The following is an 18003-nucleotide window of genomic DNA, read 5'->3' as shown; positions in this document are numbered from 1 at the left end:
ATCGTTAGAATGGACTGCATAAGTCCGCAAAACAAATAAATAAATAAGATATCGTCTTTTTTAGGTCATCCCATGCAAGTTACATTCGCTTCGACGTTTCGGCTACCGTTGCAGGAGCCATCTTCCGGGTAAACCAATGAGATTGTGCAGAGTTATTATGCCCTGTATCGTTCGTACTATTTACAAAGTTTCAGATCGCATTACAGCGTCCATCATCAGGATTAATGTTATTTGTGTAGATAGACGTGTAACGTTAATAACTTCGGATTTGTACCGTGTCGCTGTCTACAGTCAATTTAAATCAATGGACGATGAACGCTGTAATGCGATCCGAAACGTCGGTAAATGGTACGAACGACCGGCGGCACAATAATCTTGAAAAACTTATTGTATGTCTGAACGGCCGTGAAAATCTAAGAAGTTTAATTGTAGTGTATAAATTCATCACGCATACTAGTAGCTTGTACCGTGTCACGGTTGGCAATAGGCACATTCAGTGTTGTCATTTTGCTATTTTTCGTATGTAGCGAAAGTGGAGAAATCCGGGCGGAGTCTGGTCTAAGCTTTTAAAATCCGGTCTTGGCTCTCAATCCCCACTTTGAAAGTCTTTGAATCAGTCACAGCTAAAGGCCTTTTAATATTGAGACTGTAAAATTCCCTTTATGAGTGTATTTGCGTATCAGTTTTGACTTAAAGTTTCTTCCCTTTCTTTTTAGATCTTCAGAGAAGCGGAAGGCAACCTAAATATTCAGGAATCAGTGATACATGTTCATCATCGACATCGAATCCCTCAAAATCTTCTCGCAAAGAGTATTCACACAGCTCAGTCAGTCCTACGAAAATAGACAGTACAACCCATACTGGTAAAAAGCCCTTTTCATGCTCAGAGTGTAATTACACGTGTTTTAGAAAAGATTATTTGAAAATTCACATACTCACCCACTCTGACGTAAAGCCATTTTCGTGTACAGAATGTGATTATACATGCTCTCAAAAAAAGTATCTAAAATTTCACGTTCTTTCTCACACTGGTGAAAAGCCATTTTCATGTTCAGAGTGTAATTACTCTTGTTCGCGTAAATCTTCTTTGATTAATCACGTCGGAATTCATAATAGCAAGGAACTGCATTCTTGTTCTGAGTGTACATTCCGTTGTTCTCAAAAAAGTTATTTGAAAAGACACATTCTCACTCACACTGGTGGGAAACCCTTTTCGTGTTCAGAGTGTAGTTACAAATGTTTTCGAAAATCTTCGTTGGATATTCACATGGGAAGGCATACAAGTGGGAGTGTCTTTTCTTGTACAGAATGTAATTATACGTCTTCCAGGAATGATTATTTGAAGAGACACATGTATACCCATACTGGTGAAAAGCCCTTTTCATGCTCTAAGTGTTCTTTTATATGCGCACGAAAATGTAATTTAAAATACCACATGGTAATCCATACTGGTGAAAAGCCCTTTAAATGCTTGCAGTGTGAATACACATGTACACTAAATAGTAATTTGAAAAGACACATGCTGACTCATAGTCCGAAACTCTTTTCATGCGTAGAGTGTAAATATACGTGTTCGGGAAAAAGAGAATTAAACTTCCACATTAGATCAACGCATTCGGACAAAAAGCCTTTTGCGTGTTCAGAGTGCGAGTATAAATGTTCACAAAGAAGTGATTTAAAACCACACATGCTCAGGCATACTGGTGAAAAACCCTTTTCGTGTTCGGAGTGTGATTTCAGTTGTTCACATAAAAGTAATTTAAAATCACACATCCTCACGCATACCGGCGAAAAGCCCTTTTCTTGTCCGCTGTGTGAATTCCGTTGTTCGCATGGTAGCACTTTAAAATCGCACATTCTCACTCATTCTACTGAAAAGCCCTATTCATGTTCAGTGTGTGAATACAAATCTTCTCAAAAAAAAAGTTTAAATCTTCACATGAAGATTCACGCCATCCAGAAGCCCTTTTCGTGCTCAGAATGTACATACAGTTGCACATTTAAACGTAATTTGAAATTGCACGTTCTCACCCACACGGGTGAAAAAGCCTTTTCGTGTCCAAAGTGTGAATATAAATGTACACAAAAATGTTATTTAAATAGACATTATATGAGAGTTCACACAAATGTAAAACCATTTTCATGTTCAGAATGCAATTACACATGTTCGCAAAGTGGCAATTTAAACCGTCACATTCGCACTCATAAACGTATTAATTAACTCTCACTTGATTTATAGAGTAAATTACCAGCAAGTAACTTATTACAGCAAAGATGGGAAACATTTTAAAGAATGAATATAAACGTCTAGGCATTTACAAGGCTGTCATTGGATGATAAAAAACATTCGGCAAATTCTGAATATTATTTGTGAAACCAACTGCTAATAATGGCTGCCAACCGTTGCTATTACGCGCTTCTGAAATAATTAAGGTCTAAACTAATACGAAAAAATACTAAGATAATACTGTACAAAACTCTGATCAAGCCAATCCTGACATATGCCTTCGAAACCTGGGGTACGACAAAAAGTATGGAGGGAATCATTGCAGCTTTAGAAAGAACAATCCTCAAAGTTGTCTATGGATCTGTGCGATGTAATCAACTCCATCAAGGTGGGGGCACTCGATGTGGACTGGGCTCATAATTAGAATGGACGACGAAAACCCCATAAAACTCTCAAGTCTCTCTGTGCCACAAGGAAGACGAAGACCAGGAAAGCCCAATATGCGATGGATGGACTGCATCAGTGCGGATACCACTATGTTGGAATTGAGGAACTGGAGAGGAAGGGTAGCAGACCGGCAAGAGTGGATGAGACTCGAGACCGAATAGAAATAATACAGACAGGGTTCATAGTGCAACGACCGATGAAGCAAGTCAGCGTTTTCTTATTATGCAACTTTAAAAGTATTGCAAATAAAGACGAGAGCGTCGCCTTGCAGTACATTAACATCGTCCCTACCATGGAGATATGAAGAACAAAGGAACGTGACCTATAAAAGAGACCACAGGGCGTGGTAATGCTCAGTCAATCAGTCAGTCAGTCAGTACCAGCATGTAGTCTAAGTGCAGCTTGCCCACCACATACCGCACACCGCATCTGAGGACATAAGTCTCCTCGGCGGTGCCCATATACACGGAAAATTTGCTCGTTGTCAAACGAGAAAAGCTGCCCGAAGGAGCTCTCTGTAATCTGGTAGCCTTAGCATCTTTGTGCTGAAATAAAGTAATCCTGACGTACATATTCACTGACTGGGATCAAATTGATTGGACATGAACAATTCATCGAAATGATTACAAAACTTTTTTTAAAAGCCTTGAAATTCTTTTTGGAAGCCACCAGATCTGTATATCCGACAGGGCCTATAACAGGGCCACGGATAGTAGCGAGAAGCTCCATTCGGTAATCTTAGAGAAAGGGAAAGGGACAAGACCACAGGATGTGTTCAGAAGATTGCAGTTACTTCAACACCTTATCGCCGTAACACTCGCGCGATATAATTCAATTCCTTATTTATTGAAAAATGTCTCATGTCTCATTTTTTGGTGAATAATTGTGTTAAACACACTATAATAGGCTGGTTTTTGCGTTTTTTATATCAATTTTCGGAAACGGAGTTTCATGATTGCACGAAATAACTGATAAAATCGATTTGATCCGTGATCAGTAATTTCCCATCACTAATGAAATTAGTTTGACAGCTGTCATTCTAATCAAGCTATATTTTAAGGACTATACCTCATAAACAGCAGCTGGATATTAAACAACGCACGACTTCTGTATTCAAACTTGCGTGATAACAATTCACTTAAACGTGTGCACAAAAAAGTTATATCAATAATTCCCATTACGCATTAATTTATTCTTGCGATGGCTAATTATTTCAAAAATTGCAACGCTGCTCATTCCAATGGTTTATTCACACACCTTGATTTCCAGCCTCGTGGGACGAGCCAAAATCGTCCAACAGATTCAAGAATAGCTTTGTCATCACATTACCAGGATAACCAGCATCAGCAGTACTTCGCACCAAGATACAAGTGTCCTACAATAAAGGAAGTAAACTTCTCCTATCAAGAGAAAAACTTCATGCATCGTGAGATCACCTCTCAGAAAGGGTACTGTGGGTTCATAGTCCATTGATATTTCACCTGAAATTATAATGCGACGACCGATCGAGAGAGCCAGTGTTTTCTATAGAATCCAATACAACATATTATGCAACTCTAACGGTATTGCGGATAAAGACGAGAGCGTCGTCCTACAGTACATAACAATGTCCCTACCATAGAGATATGGAGAACGAAATAACGTGGCCTATAAAAGAGACCACGGGCGTGGTAACGCCAGTCAGTCAGCCAGTCAGTTCCAGTATGTAGTCCAAGTGCAGTTACTTCAACACCTTATTGCCGTAACACTCGCGCGGCATCATTCAATTCCTTATTATTCGCCATGTAATAAATACACATTAAACGGCAACACCCCTTGTCTTCTGTTAATCTCTAACTGGGGTAGGAGCTCCAACCCTCAACCACCAAATTCCTACACAAATGTGAAAACATGATCGAAATGGTGAATGCGTCAAGCTAACGACCCCTGCAAATGCCCAGAAATATTTGGATATTTTATACATGGAATGTTATCAGTTTGTTACAATCCAAAGACTATCCGCCTGAAGCCAGACATACTGATTTGAATTGGATTTAGGAGTCATTGGTCGCTGATGCTAATGAAGATTCCCCATCGTCTAATGATATTATAATAATTAACTTGATAGGAGATTTTATTTTTTTGGTGTGTGTATTTTTTGTACATACACAAATCTGGATTTTCTCCCGAGGGGGAGTAGGTATATATATTTTTTATCAATATTCCTACAGAGATGAGGTAGAATTTTTTCAAATTCAGGATTATCGATATTCGAGCGTTTACAGGGCTTATGACCTGTCATTGGCTGGGTTGAGTGGCCACTTTACGTTTTAACAACATTCCCCATTCCGCTTATTAGCGAATATCGAATATCGATATATTAACTTCAATATCAATACATAGATGGTGCTCCAACACGCTAGTGAATGCTCTCTCGTTGAATAGGATATATACAGGAATCAAAATGATGCCAATGTCGATATTCGCTAATAAGCGGAATGGGGAATGTTGTTAAAACGTAAAGTGGCCACTCAACCCAGCCAATGACAGGTCATAAGCCCTGTAAACGCTCGAATATCGATAATCCTGAATTTGAAAAAATTCTACCTCATCTCTGTAGGAATATTGATAAAAAATATGATAGGAGATTGATTTCTGTTATATTCCTGTAGTTTTCCTTAATAAATTTTATCTTTTACCCTCGGCTTCGCTCGCTTGGTATAAGGGAGTTATAGGTTAAGTAATTATTAGTTTTATCGTTTAGAAATCAGAATTTTAACAATTTATTTTTCGGGGTAGAAAGTAGCCTGATCGATTACCGTCCCTCCGACTGACGCCGTGAAAAAATACGACGATCTTTAGCGACGTAGCGTCGTTATTCTGTTCACAAATCCAAAATTCTAACTAACTAACTAACTAACTAACTAACCATCACGCCATTTCCCCGGAGGGGTAGGTAGAGAGGATAGAACGCCACACCACTCTGTCCTGGCACACTTCCTTTGCTTCCCTCACATTCATACATCTTCTCATGCACGCACGTCGATTATTCCGACTTTTCACATGACCACTTTCAAGAATTTGTTGTACTTGATCATGCCATGTCTTTCTCGGCCTTCCTCGACTTCTACAACCAGACACATTCGCATCATAAATCTTTTTAGCCGTTCTTTCATCATTCATTCGCTCCACATGACCGAACCATCGCAAAAGACCTTTCTTAATTTTGTCGATAATGCTTAACTCAGCCTTGCATTCTGCTCTAATTTCGACATTAGGGCACCTATCATACATTGTTTTTCCGCACATTCGCCTGAGGGATCGCATTTCAACAGCATTCAGTCTACTTTCGTCCCTTTTTTTCCAACTCCATGATTCGCTTCCATACATTAGGGTTGGTACCAGAACTCCATTATGAACTGCTAATTTAGCCTCTTGCGATAGACACTTATTTGCTACGACAGACTTTAAGGCACCATTAACTCTGTTACCGGCACTAACCCTCCTTTCAATATCCTTGTCCATATTTCCATCTCTAGTAAACATACTACCCAGATATACAAATTCTTCGACCTGTTTCAAACTATCTCCATTCACTACAATCTTACATTCAGTCATAGTTACATTTCTTTCAAAGACCATGACGTTCGACTTTTGCACATTCATTAGCAAATCACTCTCCTTGCACACTTCGTAAACCTTTGTAACCAAGGATTGCAGTTCCTCTTCGCTGTCAGCTAGGAGGACTGCGTCATCGGCGTACAGAAGGCAACTGACAAAATTCCAAATTTCCAAAATTCTACTATTACAAAACCAAAACGAAAAGCAAACCAAATTAATCAAAGATAAAGCAAGTCAATTATAGAAATGTAAAGAATTACCTTACTGGCTAATAATGTTGCGCTTGTTGCTATATTTAATTATTTTTTATTGTACTTTTTTAAATTTCAAGAACTAGGTAGCCTATTTCTCTTCGCACCTCTCCGGCTATCTCTCTGCAAAAAATCACGTCAATCGGTCGCCCCGTTGCGTAAGACGTAAAGGAACCACAAGCGAACAGACAAACATACTTTCGCATTTACAATAGTATGGAGGGGTCGTCGATGTAGAGGAAGCGAGGTATATACGCAAAGACAGAGCGATACGGCGTTCTATCCTCTCTGCCTAGCCCTACGGGGAAACGGCGTGATGGTTTGTTGTTGTTGTTGATGGGTCGATCGTTTGTAAAATTCGTCTTATCCAGGTTTTAATCAAATTGAACTGGGTATGTCATTTTATGGCTTATTGATGGAGGCACATAAATCTTCAAGAAAAAATCCAAAACTTCACTTTTACATTTAGTATAACGGCCGAAAAACTACGCCCAATCACAGAATGTCAACGTGTGTCAAGGCAAAACAGTAAAATTGTCATTTTTTTTGGTTTTAAAAATAAAATTAGTAAATTTGATGCAAAAGAGAGGGAAAACATTTTCGAGAAGGGAATATAGGAGTCCAGGCATTTACAGGGCTTATGACCTGTCATTGGCTGGTTTAATTGGCCACTTTACACACTGTGTAACATTCACCAATCTGCCTATGTTTGAACATCCACATTTCCTCAACTCTTCCATCTCTTGACTGTTGCCTAGTAGGTGAATTGGTTCAGCCGGATGAATCTCACCCATATGATAAAGGTTCCAGCTCTATTACTTCGCAAAAGTCAACAGATGGAAGAGTTGGGGTAATGTGGATGTTCAAACATTGGCAGAATGTCGAATGTTACACAATGTGTAAAGTGGCCACTTAAACCAGCCAATGACAGGTCATAAGCCCTGTAAATGCCTGGACTCCCATATTCCCTTCTCGAAAGTGTTTTCCCTCTCTTTTGCATCAAATTTACTAATTTTATTTTTAAAACCAAAAAAAATGACAATTTTACTGTTTTGCCTTGACACACGTTGACATTCTGTGATTGGGCGTAGTTTTTCGGCCGTTATACTAAATGTAAAAGTGAAGTTTTGGATTTTTTCTTGAAGATTTATGTGCCTCCATCAATAAGCCATAAAATGACATACCCAGTTCAATTTGATTAAAACCTGGATAAGACGAATTTTACAAACGATCGACCCATCAACAACAACAACAAACCATCACGCCGTTTCCCCGTAGGGCTAGGCAGAGAGGATAGAACGCCGTATCGCTCTGTCTTTGCGTATATACCTCGCTTCCTCTACATCGAGGAAGCGAGGTATATACCAGCCAATGACAGGTCATAAGCCCTGTAAATGCCTGGACTCCCATATTCCCTTCTCGAAAGTGTTTTCCCTCTGTTGCAACAAATCTAATTATGAACAACTCCCTAGGGAGAAAATCCAGCCAGTTTGCAAGCACTTGGACATACTCAAAACATTGCTGGATAAAATTAGTAGGCTAAAATCATTACTTAGAATATTAAGATATCGTGTTTTTTAGGTGATTCCATGTAGGTTGGGTTCGCTCCGACGTTTTAGCTACCGTAGCAGGAGCCATCTTCCGGGTAAACTGATAGGATTATACACAAAAGGTTTTCTGAGTTATTATGCCGCGTCGTTCGTACTATTTACCGACGTTTTTGATCGCACTACAGCGTCCATCATCAGGGTTGATGGTATTTGTGTAGATAGACGTGTAACGTTAATTACTTAGGTTTTGTACCGTGTTGTTTGCTATTTGTCGTGTGTAACGAAAGGGGGAAAATCCGGGCGGAGTCTGGTCTAAGCTTTTAAAATCTGGTTTAATCCTCACTTGATTTATATTAGGATTTTTACCTAATATTAGCCATCGAGTCGAAAACGCTCTTCCAGGATTCTGTCTGTACTTCACGCATTCAACTGTATTATTTTTTTTATTAATATCCCTACAGAGATGAGGTAGAATTTTTTCAAATTCAGGATTATGGATATTCGAGCGTTTACAGGGCTTATGACCTGTCATTGGCTGGGTTAAGTGGCCACTTTACGTATTTACAACATTCCCCATTCCGCTTATTAGCGAATATCGACACAGGTAACATTTTTTTGATTTTTGTATATATGTTATTAAATGAGAAACCGGAAGCGGAATGGGGAATGATGTATATACGAAAATCAAAAAAAATGTTACCTGTGTCGATATTCGCTAATAAGCGGAATGGGGAATGTTGTAAATACGTAAAGTGGCCACTTAACCCAGCCAATGACAGGTCATAAGCCCTGTAAACGCTCGAATATCCATAATCCTGAATTGGAAAAATTCTACCTCATCTCTGTAGGGATATTAATAAAAAAATATATACCTACTCCCCCTTGGGAGAAATCCAGATTTGTGTATGTACATAAAAATACACGTACCAAAAATAATGTTCAACTGTATTATTCATTCGCTTGGTCACTGAATAAAAATATGTATAAATTATTAAATTAAAAGTTGGAGACTACTGGTTGAACCTGGTGATATTAAAGAACTCGCTCCCTACCTAATAGCCTTATACTTTACGGATCTGGGCTTGGAGGGGAAGATTGCGCAAAATGAGAACGCTTGCCTTCCGCACAATCTCTTCAAAGACGAGAATTAATTTACCCGTCACGATAGATCTACACGGGTCGCAGTGACGTCAGGAGCCTACAAAGCACTGACCCTCGTCTCTAAGAATAAGAATAATACTAAAAACAACGTGTTTTTTTACCAACAGTATTTTAATAATTTTTTTTACACAAATTTTTACCATTTATAGATTTTTTTGACAGATCTTTTAAATTAGCAAAAGCTTAAGGCCCTATATGGAGACTTCAACATTTCCTTTTTAGCAGTATTTGCGTTTTTAGATGCGTATCAGTTTTAATTTAAAATATCTTCCCTTTCTTTTTAGATCTTCAAAGCAGCGGAAGGCAACCTAAATATTCAGGAATCAGTGATACATGTTCATCATCAACATCGAATCCCTCAAAATCTTCTCACAAAGAGTATTCCCACAGCTCAGTCAGTCCTACAAAAATAGACAGTACAACCCATACTGGTAAAAAGCCCTTTTCATGCTCAGAGTGTAATTTCTCGTGTTCACATAAATCTTCCTTGATCAATCACGTCGGAATTCATAATAGCGAGGAGCTGCTGTATTCATGTTCTGAGTGTTCATTCCGTTGTTCTCAAAAAAGTTATTTAAAAATACACTTTCTCACCCACACTGGTGGGAAACCCATTTCGTGTTCAGAGTGTAGTTACAAATGCTTTCTAAAATCTTCGTTAGAAATACACATGAGAAGTCACAAAAGCGAGAGTGTCTTTTCTTGTACAGAGTGTAATTATACGTCTACCAGGAATGATTATTTGAAGAAACACCTCTTTACCCATACTGGTGAAAAGCCCTTTTCATGCTCTTTGTGTTCTTTCGTATGCGCACGAAAATGTAATTTAAAATACCACATGGTCACGCATACTGGTGAAAAGCCCTTTAAATGCTTGCAGTGTGAATACACTTTTTCGCAAAAAAGTAATTTGAAAAGACACATGCTAACTCATAGTCCGAAACTCTTTTCTTGCCTAGAGTGTAAATATACCTGTTCACTGAAAAGGGAATTAAACTTCCACATTAAAACGCATTCGGATAAAAAGCCTTTTTCGTGTTCAGAGTGCGAGTACAAATGTTCACAAAGAAGTGATTTAAAACCACACATGCTCAAGCATACTGGAGAAAAACCCTTTTCATGTTCAGAGTGTGATTTCAGTTGTTCACATAAAAGTAATTTAAAATCACACATCCTCACGCATACCGGTGAAAAGCCCTTTTCTTGTCCGCTGTGTGAATTCCGTTGTTCGCATGGTAGTACTTTAAAATCGCACATTCTCACCCATTCTAGTGAAAAGCCCTATTCGTGTTCAGTGTGTGAATACAAATCTTCACAAAAAAAGCGTTTAAATATTCACATGAAGATTCACGCCATCCAGAAGCCCTTTTCGTGCTCAGAATGTACATACAGTTGCACATATAAACGTAATTTGAAATTGCATATTCTCACCCACACGGGTGAAAAAGCCTTTTCATGTTCAAAGTGTGAATATAAATGTACGCAAAAATGTTATTTAAAAAGACACGTCATGAGAATTCATACAAACTTAAAACCATTTTCATGTTCAGAATGCAATTACTCATGTTCGCAAAGTGGTAATTTAAACCGTCACATTTGCACTCATAAACGTATTCATTAATTATTATTTAATTTATACAGAATATTACTTACAAGCAACTTATTACAGCAAAGATGGGAATCATTTTAGACAAATAATATAGACGTCTAGGCATTTACAAGGCTGTCATTGGCTGATTAAAAACATTTTGGCAAATTCTAAATATTGTTTGTAAACGACCTGTTTATAATGGCTGCCAACCGTTGCTTTTACGCGCTTCAGAAACAATTACCGTCTAAACTAATACAAAAAAATACTTACATAATATTGTACAAAACTCTGATCAAGCCAATCCTGATATATGCCTCCGAAACCTGGGTTATGACAAATAGTATTGAGAGAACCATTGCAGCTTTAGAAAGACCAATCCTCATGTTCCCCGGACACCATAAAGTCGCGTTTGTTGCGTGTCGTGGACTGGAATGTAGATTCATTCATTCAGAAATAGATTAGGTAACGAAAATGCCGCAAAACTGGTATAAATATTTGAGCCAACACGCTGAGGCCAGACATACTGATTTGAATTGGGTTTGTGAGGCATTGGTCACATGCTCATTAAGATTCCTTATCGTCTAATGATATTCTAATAGTTTACTTGATAGGATAATAATTTCTGTTATATTTTCTTAATAAATACTAGAATTTACCCGTGGCTTTGCTTAGGCAGAAATTAGTTAAGTAATTAATTAGTTTTATCGTTTAGCAGTAAGAATTTTCCCCATGGAATCCTATATTTTTTCGCGGTAGAAACTCTGGCGGTTGCTGTGAAAAAAATACGACGATCTGTTACTCTTTTTTTTTTTTATTTATTTATTTCTCAAATTAGCTTATATTACACAGTATATAAACTGAAATTTACAAATGCCTGCAGACCGGCTGGATCCTCCCTCTCCCCAAGGAGTTGCTCACATTTAAACCTGTTGCAACAGAGAGGGAAAACACTCTTGAGAAGGGAATATGGGAGTCTAGGCATTTACAGGGCTTATGACCTGTCGTTGGCTGGTTAAGTGGCCCGTTTACACTGTGCAAAATTCACCATTCTGCCTATGTTTGAACATCCACGTTTACTCAACTCTTCCATCTGTTGACTTTTGTAAGGTAAAAGAACTGAAACCTTCATTATGTGGGTGAGATTCATCCGGCTGAACCAATTCACCTACCAAACATGTGTTACCTCTCTGTTGCAACAAATTTAAATATGAACAATTCCCTAAGGAGAAAATCCAGCCAGTCTGCAAGCATTTGGACATACTCAAAACATTTTTGAATTAACTACGTATTTGTGTTTATATTTAATTTATAGATAAATCAAAGAACAAAATCATAACATAAACTAGACGTTTGCATAGCAGGTGGTTCAATATTGATTCGGGCGAATGAGACAATCCATTTTACTTCTACCCAGCTCCACTATCTATTTTCGTATAGCCTTTTTGAACATTTTCTCCTTACTCATTGTTTAATGGACCGTAGAAGTTGGTTATAGATTTTTAATTGCATAATACTCAAAATCCCCTTGTCCGAAAGTGGTATTAGTTTGTATTTGTTTATTTTGTCTTTGTGTTGAGGATATAGTGATTATGGTGTTTGTATATTGTTGGGTTATGTCTTTCGTTTAAGTAAGAATAATTTTTGAATCTGTAAGCGAGTATTGTTTTAGCTATCAATTGCTTCGGTGTCATAAGTTGTGATTAGTGGAATATTTCTTCAGTAGATGTCTGTATCGGGACTCGTATTAATTTAAGTATGGATTGCTGTGCAACAAATACACTATTTAAAACTGTGTCGCTCGCACCACCCCATCCGGTTATACCGTGCTCCAAAATCGATTAGCACAATTCAAAATAAATCTTTAAAAAATATTTTACATTAATTATATTTGGAATTGTTTTGAATATAAACGTTAGACTTTTAAGTTTATTTGTTATATTTTAATCTGCTGTTTCTACTTTTAATTTATATTTGACATTATCTGCTCTATACATTGGGCAATTTAAATTAGCACTATGGAGGAAATTATTATCATGTAATTTGATGTTTAGACGAGCATTTTGCGAATAGTTTCAAGTACTGATTTGAAATAGAATAAAGTTCCATCCAGTCTGACGATGTCGGTCACGACGAAACTCGGTCATTGGTAAAAAAATTATAAATAAAAGTGTAATAAAACCATATACGTATTTTTATTATTACAAAGAATGAAGTTAGTTTTAGATTTATTAAGAGTTAAGTAATTCGTGTCAAGCCATGCCTTTACTACATTGAGATATTTTTCGGCTTTTTCATATGTTCTCATACATGTCTTATCTTTAAATAATAGAACGTTGTCATCAGCAAAACTTGTAATAGAACCATCGATGTTTAAACGGCACAGACCATTTATGTAGATTAATAATAAAATTGGTCCTAGAATACTACCTTGAGGGACTCCGTAGGTAATATTGGTTTGGTCACTTATTTTATTTTCAAATTTGTTGCAACAGGGAGGGAAAACATTTATGAGAAGGGATATGGGAGTCTAGGCATTTACAGGGCTTATGACCTGTCATTGGCTGGTTTAAGTGGCCACTTTACACATTGTGTAACATTCACCATTCTGCCTATGTTTGAACACCCACATTTCCTAAACTCTTCCATCTGTTGATTTTTGTGAAGTAAAAGAGCTGAGACCTTTATCATGTGGGTGAGATTCATCCGGCTGAACCAAATCGCCTACTAGGCAACGCCCGAAAACAATTTTTATTTTTTTTATACTTCTTCTTTTACCAGGTAGTTAATTCAACAATGTTTTGAATATGTCCAAATGCTTGCAGACGGGCTGGATTTTCTCCCTACTAAGTTGTTTATATTTAAATTTGTTGCAACAGAGAGGGAAAACATTTTTGAGAAGGGAATATAGGAGTCTAGGCATTTACAGGGCTTATGACTTTACTTCACAAAAATCAACAGATGGAAGAGTCGAGGAAATGTGGGTGTTTAAACATAGGCAGAATGGTGAATGTTACACAGGGCGTAAAGTGGCAACTTAAACCCGCCAATGACAGGTCATAAGCCCTGTTCTAGCCTCCCATATTCCCTTCTGAAAAATGTTTTCCCTCTCTGTTGCAACAAATTTAAATATTAACAACTCCTTAGGGAGAAAATCCAGCCAGTCTGCAAGCATTTGGACATACTCAAAACATTGTTGACTTATGTATTGGTTTTTTTGACAACTTGTTTTCGGTCGTGAAAAGTGACTCCAATATATCTGATCGCGCCACTTGTTCGTTAGTAGATGCACGCTCAAATTGCTGGTTCGTGGGATGCGTTATCTTTTATTTACTTTGCTACAGAACCCTAAATACGATGACTGCAATCATCTACCTTATTCTGGGTTCTGGCACCTTTATTGTCTGGAACTTCTGTCGCCTGGCAGTCAGGATCAGATCCGATCTTGTTGTCAGGAAAATGCGCTATATATATATATATATACATATACTTATACAGATATAGATGTTTGCACATAGAGTTAATGTGGCGTAACCAATATCATTGAAGATGGTTGTAACCGTTTTCATAGTAATTTCGTCAGTGCCTGAAGAGCTACCAGCCTTCATTGAATTTTATAATGATTTTAATTTCGTCTTCTGTTGTAGGAGATATTTTAAATGCTGATTTGGATTTGGTGATACCAGTGAAGGATAAATGGGTACCAGGTCTATCATTTTTTTCTGCCAAATCAGATCCAACTTTGGCCAAGTAATTATTTATAAATTTGATTAGTTATTCGGAATTTTCCTCCATATTAATATTTTTTAGTTATCTTTTTAATTTCAGTTGGATTGTGCACATAAAGTTCTTCTGGGTAATTATGCCGTGTGTTGTTCGCACAATTTACCGACGTTTCGGATCGCATTACAGCGTCTATCTTGCAGGCTTAATGTTATTTGTGTAGATAGACGTGTAACGTTTATTACTTAGGAAATCCTAATACAAATGTCCGTCTCGCAGTCGGTGTCTACAGCTTGTCAATTTAAATCAATGGATTATAGACGCTACTACGAACTTAGAGAAACTTGTTGTCCATCTGAATGGCCGTGAAAATCTAAGAAGTTTAATTCTAGTATTGTGTAGAAAAAATAAATTAATCACCGTACTTGTACCGTGTCGCAGTCGGCAAGAGGTACATTCAGTGTCATTTTGCTACTTGTCGTATGTAGCGAAAGTGGAGAAATCCGGGCGGAGTCTGGGCTTTTAAAATCCGGTCGTATCTCTTGATCCCCACTTAGAGATTTTTTAAACAGAGTTTTCGAATCAGTCAAAGCTAAAGACCCTTCAATATCGAGATTGAACATTCTTTTTATAAGTTTATTTGCGTTTTCAGATGCGTATCAGTTTTAATTTTAAAATTCTTCCCTTTCTTTTTAGATCTTCAGAGAAGCGGAAGGCAACCTAAATATTCAGGAATCAGTGATACATGTTCATCATCAACATTGAATCCCTCAAAACCTCCTAACAAAAGGCATTCTAACAGCTCAATCAGTCCTACGAAAAAAGACAGTACAATTCATACTAGCAAAAAGCCCTTTTCATGCTCAGAGTGTAATTACACTTGCTCACGCAAATCTTCCTTAATTAATCACGTCGGAATTCATAACAGCAAGGAACTGCATTCATGTTCTGAATGTACATTCCGTTGTTCTCAAAAAAGTAATCTGAAAACACACTTTCTCACCCACACTGGTGGAAACCCCATTTCGTGTTCAGAGTGTAGTTACAAATGCTTTCTAAAATCTTCGTTAGAAATACACATGAGAAGTCATAAAAGTGCGAGTGTCTTTTCTTGTACTGAATGTAATTTTACGTCTTCCAGGAAGGAATATTTGAAGAAACACATGTTTACCCATACTGGTGAAAAGCCCTTTTCATGCTCCATGTGTTCTTTTGTATGTGCACTAAAATGTAATTTAAAATACCACATGGTCACACATACTGGTGAAAAGCCGTTTAAATGCTTGCAGTGTGAATACACTTTTTCACAAAAGGGAAATTTGAAAAGACACATGCTAACTCATAATCCGAAACTCTTTTCATGCTCAGAGTGTAAATATACGTGTTCACTAAAAAGGGAATTAAACTTCCACATTAAAACGCATTCGGATAAAAAGCCTTTTGCGTGTTCAGAGTGTGATTACAGATGTTCACAAAGAAGTGATTTAAAACCACACATGCTCAGGCATACTGGTGAAAAACCCTTTTCATGTTCGGAGTGTGATTTCAGTTGTTCGCATAAAAGTAATTTGAAATCACACATACTCACGCATACCGGTGAGAAGCCCTTTTCCTGTCCGCTGTGTGAATTCCGTTGTTCGCATGGTAGTACTTTAAAATCGCACATTCTCACCCATTCTAGTGAAAAGCCCTATTCGTGCTCAGTATGTGAATACAAATCTTCAGAAAAAAAGCGTTTAAATCTTCACATGAAGATTCACGCCCTTCAAAAGGCCTTTTCGTGCTCAGAATGCAATTACACATGTTCGCAAAGTAGTAATTTAAACCGTCACATTCGCACTCATAAACGTATTAATTAATTATTTTTTTATTTACTAAGTAAATTACCAACAAGCAACTTATTACAGGAGAGATGGGAAATATTTTAGAGAATTAATATAGACGTCTAGGCATTTACAAGGTTGTCATTGGCTGATTAAAAACATTTTGGCAAATTATAAATATTGTTTGTAAACCAACTGCTAATAATGGCTGCCAACCGTTGCTTTTACGCGCTGAAGCGCGTATGCAGATGATGTAGAGGAAGCAAGCTCTGTATGCAAAGACAGAGCGATATGGCGTTCTATTCTCTCTGCCTAATCCTACGGGGAAACGGCGCGATAGCTTCTTGTTTTTGATGAGTCTTTCGTTTAAAAAAATCATCTTGTCCACTTTTTGTCAAAAATGAATTGAGTATGACGCGTAAGTTTCTGAAGAAACAATTACGCTCCTAACTAATACGAAAAAATACTAAGATAATTCTGTACAAAACTCTGATCAAGCCAATCCTGAAATATGCCTTTGAAACCTGGGGTACGAAAAATAGTATTTAGGGAACTTTGCAGCTTCCGAAAGAAGAATCCTCAGAGTTGTCTATGGCCGTGTGAGAGAAAAAAACCATTGGCTCCGTCGAAATCTACGGAGTGCCCGATGTAATCAACGCCATCAAGGTGGGGCGGGGCGCTCGAGGTGGGCCGGCCATGTAATTAGAATGGACGACGAAAACCCCCTATACGCAAAACGCTCAACTCTCTATCCTACAATGACGCCGAAGACCAGGAAGGCCCAAAATGCGATGGATGAACTGCATCAGTGCGGATATGACAATGTGAGAATTGAGGAACTGGAGAGTGATGGAGACTCCTGGATTCAGCTAAGGTCCACCCTGGGCTGTTGAGCTAATCATGATGATGAAACTGACTGCTCCACGAAAAAGTATGAAAATAATAAAATGTTTTCAGGCGTTTCCCAGTACGCAAAATAATTCATTCAAATCAATCTCACTCGCATCAATAAAGGTTTCAGCTCTTTAAATTCACAAAAATCAGCGGATGTCAGAATTGAAGTAATACAGATGTTAAAACATGAGCAAAATGGTTAATGTGCGCATTGTGTAAATTGGCCATTTAGACCAGTCAACGACCTCTGTAAATGCTAGAATTATCTGGATATTTTTTTACGTAGTATGTAATCACTTTGTCACAATCCAGAGCCTTCATCCAACTGAACACGTAAAAGCAAGATTTGAAGGATAACATAATCAATGATATTCAAATGTATATAGTAGGTGTCTTTGTTTTTACCAGACATTTACGCGTTTCTCCGTGTTTAACTTAACAGAGCTTTCCCGGGCACCATAAAGTCGCGTTTGTTGCGTGTCGTGGACCGGAATGTAGATTCACCTGAAGCAATGAGAATATTGTGCAGCAACAGCACTCTAAAAATACGCTTTTCATCTTTTGGTTTAGTTCGGTCCTAACTAAGAAATAGGCTGGGTAACGAAAAAGCCGCAAAACTGGCATTCCTCTATAAATATTTCAACCATCGCCCTGAAGCCAGACATATTGATTTGAATTGGGTTTGGGGGTATTGGACACATACGCTTATGAAGATTCCCCATCGTCTGATGATATTCTA

General features: G+C 37.8%; 1 protein-coding gene across 10 annotated transcripts in view; it reads left to right on the top strand.

The window, feature by feature from the left end:
• The window catches only part of LOC148274301 (uncharacterized), a 60995-nt gene that overhangs the window by 13362 nt on the left and 29630 nt on the right, over window positions 1-18003 (top strand). For 2 of the 10 annotated variants that reach the window (XM_088237301.1, XM_088237300.1), the window contains 2 exons: window positions 717-863; window positions 9521-10982. The exons of 2 other annotated variants lie outside the window; for them this stretch is intronic. In XM_088237301.1, the coding sequence (XP_088093427.1) occupies window positions 717-863; window positions 9521-10857 (1484 nt within the window). In that variant the 3' untranslated portion in view covers window positions 10858-10982. Of the gene's footprint in view, window positions 1-716; window positions 889-1055; window positions 1627-3943; window positions 4492-9520; window positions 10983-14471; window positions 14660-18003 lie in introns of those variants that run through there. 6 more of the 10 variants (XM_088237306.1, XM_088237304.1, XM_088237299.1 and 3 more) reach the window with 5 other exon arrangements.

This window comes from Micrasema longulum, unplaced genomic scaffold (assembly GCF_059751315.1).
Source record: "Micrasema longulum isolate JH-2025_06_02 unplaced genomic scaffold, ASM5975131v1 h1tg001693l, whole genome shotgun sequence".
Lineage (NCBI taxonomy): Eukaryota > Metazoa > Arthropoda > Insecta > Trichoptera > Brachycentridae > Micrasema > Micrasema longulum.
The sequence above is the reverse complement of the archived record's forward strand: the minus strand, read 5'-3'. Positions and strand labels throughout refer to the sequence as shown.